The 8714-nt window shown below is 38.4% G+C and overlaps 1 protein-coding gene across 2 annotated transcripts in view; it reads right to left on the bottom strand.

Moving 5' to 3' along the window:
• Positions 1 to 2181: 2181 nt before the first annotated feature.
• Positions 2182 to 8714, bottom strand: part of Pdgfc (platelet derived growth factor C) — a 162859-nt gene continuing 156326 nt past the window's right edge. For both annotated transcript variants that reach the window (XM_021195716.2, XM_021195715.2), the window contains 2 exons: positions 7039 to 7256; positions 2182 to 3776 (listed from right to left, as the gene is read on the bottom strand). In XM_021195716.2, the coding sequence (XP_021051375.1) occupies positions 3660 to 3776; positions 7039 to 7256 (335 nt within the window). In that variant the 3' untranslated portion in view covers positions 2182 to 3659. The remainder of the gene's footprint in view (positions 3777 to 7038; positions 7257 to 8714) is intronic.

The following is an 8714-nucleotide window of genomic DNA, read 5'->3' as shown; positions in this document are numbered from 1 at the left end:
CAACCTCATTTATCCTCCTGCATCCTCATCTCACCTACTTACTGATGCAAATTGTTAACTGACTCCCAGTTTGATTCAGTGCCTCATTAGGCATTGGTGAAAGAATAAACAGTATGATTCCTGCTTAGAGTCCCATTAAAGTAGGAGTCTAATGAGAAACCAAAATGAGGTCACTGTAACTCAGTACCACAATATTTATAGTTGAAACATTTCTGTGTCTCTGTGTAAGTGGAGAGAATGAAACCAAGCTCGAGGGACTAATGGCATTTGAATGGACACTTGGCATGAACCTAGTGAGAAGGGTATGTGTAGGAGCTGTTCTCCTAAGAGAATGCAGCACACATTAGCATACATGTGAAGGAATGCTGGTATTTTTCAAAACCCACAAATATTCTCTACAGCTGTGTCAGGCTTGATGGTGTAAAATGAACGGAAAGTGGTAAACAGTGAGCTTAGGAGGGATTTGGTGTGCCATATGAGGCTTAAAACAGAATTTTGTAGAGTTCTACTGGGGAAACTCTACCCATCACCATTAGCTTTGCTGAAAGGCAATGCTCTTAGTGGTGTGGAGGGCAGATCAGACAGCAGTGAGGCCAAAGGCTCATTAGGCTGGGGAAACAGACACCGGTTTACTGGAATGGAGAGAGCTCTGAGGCAGGGCCAGAAAGGAGACACTTGCAGAAACTGGATGGGTGTGGTAGTCACACATGTGAGGGAGGAAAAGGCTGTCAATGATGGCTGCTAATAACGTAGGAAGCAGGAAAGGAAAACAAAGCCTGGGTCTCTCAGAAGTGAGATGGTTCATTATAAAAGACTTGGCTTCAGAAAATTCACTCGGCTTCAACATGTGAGAAGTGAGCCACTGGGGGGGGGGGGGGGGTGGGGAATCTATTTATAGAGTTTGATTTTCTGAGGGCAAGGCTACCTGCTTTGTCTTTCGCACATGCCCAAGTTGTCTATAAGGAGTCTTTGATGAGAAGGAGAAAGGAAGAATGAGAATCGGAAATAAAACATATGATCATGAAGACTGCTTCATGTAACTAGGTGCTGTTCCTCAGTTTAATAAACATCATTATGCACAATGGGCCTTTGCCACAGAGACAGAAGTCTGAGCCACTGATGTAACATACAAAGGAATTAGTGGTCAATATAGTCAACCCCTCTTAGACTTATGAGAAAATGATGTCATGTGTGCTGTAAATGCGTTAGCTTCTGTTGGCTTTGGTAAACATTGTAAGCATCATGAGTGTAATTGACCACAGACAATTAGGCTTCATACTTACCCTCATTCCCTGACAGTAGGGAACAGAGTGATACTTTTAGGATCACGTTGACCACCAAAGAGAACAATAAACATGTTAAAACTTCCAGGGGAAATGGTTAGAAGTACCAAGGTAAACACATCTAGTAAGTACTTCAGTGTAATCTCTCGCAGTTCTTATTTTGCCGGTAAGACCCGTAAATGGCCAGCTAGTCTATACTTCCCATGATACTTGGTGAAGTTATTTCCGGGTCTCTATAGTGCTGGGACAAAAGGGCAAAAGGTTCAAGAAATGAGACAGAGAACATGTTTATTTGTGTACTTGTCTCTCACATCGTGTGAGGAAGGGCAGGGCAGTCAGCAGCAGGGTCACAGTCAATGGGGACTGTTTGGAAGCTCAGTCTGGAGAGATTGGCTCTGGACATGTGATGTTTCCACCAAGCCTACAGCCACGTGCTGAAGAAACCAGACCCCAAAGAGAGCTGTGCCTAGAATGGAAGGACTATATTTTGAAATGCCCTGGGTAATCCATAGACCAGCTACTCTATACTGCACTCAGATGTTGCCATAGAAAATGAAGACAGGAATAGAAACTTATGGAATCTGCCCCTCACTTCATCTAATCATATAGTATATCACTACACATTTTACAACACACCTTTTACTTTCAGATCCTATACAATTTACTTAATCAGAAATTACTATTAATACCATTGGGAAAAAAAAGAACTTCATTGCAACAAGACATTAAAAGAAGGCACAGGAGGCTGAACTGGCAGATATTTTTGTACAATGCAAAAGATGGTAACTTAGGACATTATTATCTTCCTTTCCTTGGAATCAAAGAGACAGACATGTTCATACTAATGGGTACCCACACCCCCACACCCCCCACACAACACATACACTTAGACAAACACTTACACTTGTCCCCAAAATAGCCAGATTATTTTATTTGATGATTTAATACATTTTAATTCAAATAGTCACCACAAAACTTAGGCACAGATTAAGCATTTTACAAGCAATGTATTATGCTGATTTTCTTTGCAATTGCCAAAGAGTACAATAAGTGAACTCCTTAAATGATATACTTCTGTACATAAAAATATCCATGTATTAATACAAGTGTATGGAGCAGAGTTTCAAGGTAATAAAACCCTAGTACTGAAATAAATAGGATATGTCCATACAGCGCAGCATAGCCCAGAACACTGTGCCTAGAAATGGTTGCAGTTGCTGGGAGTGTGTTTCTCTGAGCTATGCTCCTGTTTCCCACAGAATGGGGTAGGTTAGCAATAGCTCCATATGAGTGTTTACACATGCTCTGTTCTATTCGTAGCTCTCAGAACAGAATTGGGAATTGATGATAGTTCAGTTGTTATCAAAATGTCCCTGCGATCTACCAATTCTAAATTCTTCCCCATTCCATCTTCTCAAACACAGATGACGCTAAGCTCTAGCACCATACAAGAAAGAAATACATATGTTTTTGTCAGAGCAACAAGATTTTTATATCAATCATCTTTGTTCTTCTGGCTATAACAATTCTGTTTAGAAAAAAATTTATCAAGCTAAAAATAATTGCTCTAGGTTGTCATAAAAAAGAATATTAAATACCTTTGGTAAAAATAGAAATATTTAACAAGATTAGAAAAGCCAACAGTTGTAATGTCAAAAGGTGAATATAAAAATGTACACAATGAAACACAGAAACCACCTCAGAGGGAAGGGAAGGGAAGGCTACTCCTCTGTGCAGGTATGTTTCCTCCAAACCATGACCGTACCTCTCTTCTTCCAAATGGTGGAGAAGTTGCCAAGCATTGAAAGCTTCAGTCTTTCCTTTTAGCATGGCACATTTAATTCCTTGTAACATAGATGCTCTCTAAAAGCTTTGAGTTTGTAGAAAACAGAGCATCTGTCTATCTATGCAAACATGTGGGAGAAATCCAAGTTTTTCTGCACTGTTCACAAATAAGTGTGCGTTTTTCACCATTTTCTTGTGCTGACATCACTTGCCCATATCAAGACAACTAAGCTATATAGCACGCTGTCAGTGGAAAAGAAATGCTGTCTCTCTAGAGCTTGCTGGCGATCTACATTCATTTCATTTGTTTCTGTGGTCAGAAGACCATTGTCTGGGCTTCCTCTAGAAGGCAGTGCTGTGTGATTGACTCCTCTTGGTGCCTCTGGTCTCTTAGAAGACACTTGAAGTACTGCATGGGGAAGGCTGTTGAAGCAAACAACTGAGATTTTGGTTGGACACGAGTAAGATCTTTACCATATTCAGCATCAGCAGCTGAGAGCCCTGTGGCCAACGCTGGTGGGGATGAGGGTTGCTTGTGTGGGGGGGAACGCAGAATGCCAGTGCTCGTGTATGCTGCGACGGAGGTTGCAGTTACCCTCCCACGTTTCCTCTACACACACAGTCACATTCCTCATGGTGTTCCAGAGCCACATCAGTGAGTGACTTATGCAATCCCTTGACTCCAATTTTTGGTCTCAACTGAAGGACCTATAAAGGAATAAACATGTCTCCTTTAAAAAAACATTGTTTATTGTGCTTGACTTCCTGGACAAGTAATATTTCAAAAATCAGAAAACAAACACAAAAGCAACAATACAAAACAAACAAACAGCACATCTTTAATTCCAGCACTCAGGAGGCAGAGGCAGGCAGATTTCTGAGTTTGAGGCCAGCCTGGTCTACAAAGTGAGTTCCAGGTCAGCCAGGGCTATACAGAGAAACCCACCTTGAAAAACCAAACCAACCAACCAACCAAACAAACAAAAACAAACGATAACATTGGGAGACCGAAGAAAAACATACAGGCTCTTTCATGTTGCTTATTGAAGTTATATGCACGGTCCTCTGCTCTAGCTTCAACCCCCAGCCATTTGCTACTGTCATTTCATAAAAGAAAGGATGCATTAATGCCAGAAGTCTCAAAGCACACAGAACAGCTCTTAAACTGAAAAGACTCACCATATGCTTATTGCTTCCTAAATGTTATACAAGAGATAATTTCACCTCAAGGATTGTGAAAGCACTGGTAGACAATTTGTTTTTCTGTTGTTTTAGCTTCTTCTTCTCATACACTTATTCTCACACTGCGCAAATATTTACACTTGATGCAATGCACTCAACCATGGATATAGTGTGGAAAGAAACTCGATCATTCCACAGCTGAGCTTGCTCAATTATGCCACTCATTAATTTTCTTGGCTACACTTCAAGTCATCTATAAACTTGATGAGATGGATTAGATGTACTCCATAGGCATCAGCTTCTGCCACAGCTTAGTTTCTGCAGCTGGGTCTTACCAAATGATGCTAAGGATGCTCAGCAGGAACAATGAGGACTCTATGAAACGAACTTTTTCCACAGTTTAGGTTGTTCCAATTTCATGCCAAAAACATAGATGGCAAAATTAACAATGTATCTCTATAGTATTGTGAGAAAAGTGCCTAGTTGTGCAATCTACCAAAAGTACCTGAAGTATTGGGGAATCAATACTTAGGACACAAACTATAAATTCTAGAACTTATGTTGTTTGGATTACAAACAAAGCCCAGAGCACAGAATAACATGAAAGTGTTCAGTTTGCCTACTTTCTCTACATAACAGAGAACTCCAAGAAGAGACTGTGAAAATTTCCTATTCCTGTAAATTATCATTAATCCACAGGGACCCAAATCATAGCTTATGGCTCTTTGTCTGAAGACTTACAAAAGAAACCTGGGGAATGCATGCATAATTTTGGAGCACTTGATTCTAGCAGAGCTTAATTAGCTCACATTTTTTGAATACTTCCTGGGTATCAGGCACAATAATAATGTGTTTACGTAGTTTAGCTCACAATAATAGTATGATGTAATCTGTAGTTATTGCTTTCCTTTACACATGAGTAAATAGATTTAGACACGATAAAGTTGTTATTTGCACTTAGGGCAAAGGAGAAGTTATTAAAACTTGAATAATAGATAACAATTTAATGAAGCCTCAATATCATTGATCATCAGTTTGTTTCCTTTACTGAAAGATAGATTTCGAGGTCCTACAGGAAGTATCAGAAATGCTGAACTTTGAAAGGAACATTTTCAGTCCATTTCATAATTTTGGACCAATAGACAGTGCATTTGTATCCCTTTAATGTAAAGTTAACTAATTAGATAATTGGATATCATTTTATATTACCAATGACAGAGTTTTAAATTAGTGGGAGTGTCATGAATTATAAAATTGATGGTGTTGTTATTATTTTATCATAATCTTGCTTTATATTTCTTTTCCTTTCCTGGAATGAGGTTTTTTGTTGTTGTTGTTGTTGTTGTTATTGTTGTTCTGTTCTGTTTTGTTTTTAAGGTAAGTCAGAGCATCAATAGAGCCAGTGTCGTGAATTCCCACCTCCACCTCTATAGTTTCTCTACTCAGTAGCAAAGGAATACAGTTTAAGAGGTGAAGTTCCTCCAGATTGCACAGTGGGCTCAGGAGGTTTTGTGTATTTTAAACTTCACTGAAGGTTGTAACATTTAGAAGATGCAACTGGAAATGATAATTTGCTTGCGGATCCCAGACAATATTACATAGAAATATATGGACATTAGGATGTATATTAGGACACCAGAATGAAGAGGGAGAGAGAGAGAGAGAGAGAGAGAGAGAGAGAGAGAGAGAGAGAGAGAGAGAGAGAGAGATTGTAGAACTGCTTGAATTGGGGCTGAGTTGTAGGAAATGATGTTCACCTAGAATACATGAAACTCTGGGTTCATTTCTGCTATGGTTTAATAGGAAATGTCACCTGAAGACTGGTGGACTGAACATTTAGCAGCTGATGGAGCTATTCCAGGAAAGGTCTGAAACTTTAAGTGGTGTAGTCTAGTTTGGAGAGGTAGGGGCAATGGATCATATAATTCTCATTATCATTCCTTCTTTCTGTCCTCCATTTTCTCCTGTCACCATCAAATAACCAAGTAATTAAATTTATGAAGTTAGAGATAGAGAGAAACCATTGGGTTAAGTATGAAAGTAGAAAAAACAACAACGCCTTGTCAGTCAGTTAGAGTATCACACTGCCCTTGCTCAGTGCAAGTTCACTCCTTCATTGATAATTCACCATCATAAAAGACCATGCACAAAGGAAAACAATGAGTAAGAAGACAGCTAACATGGAGCATGATGCTTGAGGCAACAAATGTAATATGACCCATGAGGTATAACTGTCCTCACAGTATTTATGTTCTGACATTGGACCATATGTAAAAACAATTATCAAAGATCTCGTTACTCAGAATTAGACAGTGACTTGTATTCTAAGCTTGTCTTTAAACTATTCACCTTTAACAGTTTGGAAAACTTACAGTTGAAGAGCTTCACACTGTTTGTCCCCAAAAAGATGTGTTTAATATAAAAGTAACATAAATCTTTTAAGATTTGGGCTGGGGTTGTACAGTAACGGGGTACTTGACAAGTATACACGAATCCTGAGTTGGATCACTGTATTATAGAAAATGCAACAGTAACACCCCCCCAATCAAAACTTCACTGTTTAGCTGTTATCTACAGTTACACAATGCACATTCTACATTTTCAATGTTAGTGTCTTAAATGCAAGGCCCTGGATTTAAAAGTGAGTATAGGAACACCTTCTAGATGTGGTGCTTGTATTTCCAGGACAGACCACAGGATCACAATCACTGGAATAGTTTAGGTTCATTCTTTTGTTGTTAGGGAAGAAAACATCCCATAGAAACTGCATAGAAAATGATGCACTTACCTCATGGTACTTTTTTGTAACTTTACGTGGGACACACTGACATTCATTGCAATTATGGAGACAACAGGCACAATTTCCTCCACAGCGCTTGACCAGGAGACAACCTGGCCAGAATATGGTATCTGTCCTCTTTAGCTCTTCCCGTATGGACACTGAGAAGTTCCGGGGTGTGCAGCTGTAGAGTTTGACCTCTTCCTTGAGAAGATTCAGATTCACCACTACAAGGCACAGAGAAAAACAAAGAGAAAACTGCTCACACTTTGAGCCTGATTCCATTTCTTTAAGCTCCTTTTATAAAAGCAATCTGGTTTATTCCACAGATGATAACCCTAACAATATCCCTTCTCATCTTAGCTAGGTTGTATGGCTCCACAGCTCACAAATTGGACTTTCTGTTTCATAGTAAACAAAGCTTCATTATGACTTAGTGACCAATGAAGAGGTGGCATTGTGCAATATGAAGAACCGAGCCAACAGAGCCATTGAGAACTACAAATAAGAAACTTTATATAGAGAACAGGGGCTACACCTTTTAACCTCAGTCAAAAAGCAGACAAAGAGAGCATTGCAGGGAGGCATAGCACGTAGGAGTGTGGACGCCTTGACTAAAAGGCCAATGTAATTTTAAAGAAGGATTACAGGCTCTTACAATTGGTGCAGAACAGCTCATTGAAAGCCATCCACGGAGTCTCTGCAATGGTTGTGGCTATAAGGAATATAAAATATAAAGAGAAGGCAGAAAATGTGTTCGAAGACAGATGAGTGGACAGTCAATGAAAGAGATGACACATGTCAGAGTTAAGAGCAGACAGACGTTGGAGAGCTGAGTGCCAGTGTCTTAGGTATTGATGTCCCCTGAAATGTTGAACAATTAGTCCTTCAGATTTCTATTGTTGCCTTGTTGAAAGATGGAGGAGTGTCTAACCAGTAACCATTGACTCTGTTCTTTCAAGTGAGTTGTTTAACTATATCACCCTTTAGTTTTCGCTTGTGATGAACAAACACAATATCTTTTCATTAGATATCCAGGAAAAATCCTTAAAGAATCATTGTTTTTCTCTACATGAATACTACTGCCTCAGGAAACTTATGTTAAAATGATGCCATGTTTTCTACATAAAGAGTAATTACAGAATATATATTTCTAATGTGGTGTTAATTTCTGTCTTATAGTTATGTCTATCTTTTTCCATAGAAATAGTTCAAGTGAAATTAGTTAAGTATTTCAGATCCCTGTATTTCTTTGGGGTTAATTTTTAAGTTAGGTAAATAACTATCTAAAATATATTATTATAGAAAGTCTAAGAATTGGGTTAAGTATCTTTAAACTAGCACTGGAAAAGTTATAAAATAGAAATAAACATTATTGTTTTTCTTATGTAAGGACAGTTTTACGTAGTAACAATAATTGTGAGACTCCAATAAATAAAAGTTGCAATTTTTAATAGTTTTAACATGTGATAGTAAATAAGAATAAAGTACTGCTTACTTGAATTTATTAAACTACTATAGTTTGTTAAGGGATGCTTTTGAAATCTCTAAGGAGTATATTTGGTTATGAATATGTAAATGAAAATTATAACCTTTTTTTTTTTTTTTTTTTTTTTTTTTTTTTTTTTTATATCTCGGATTTTATTTTGAATGATGCGAGTAACCTTTGAGACCAGGATAGATGT

This window comes from Mus pahari, chromosome 4 (genome assembly GCF_900095145.1).
Source record: "Mus pahari chromosome 4, PAHARI_EIJ_v1.1, whole genome shotgun sequence".
Lineage (NCBI taxonomy): Eukaryota > Metazoa > Chordata > Mammalia > Rodentia > Muridae > Mus > Mus pahari.
The sequence above is the reverse complement of the archived record's forward strand: the minus strand, read 5'-3'. Positions and strand labels throughout refer to the sequence as shown.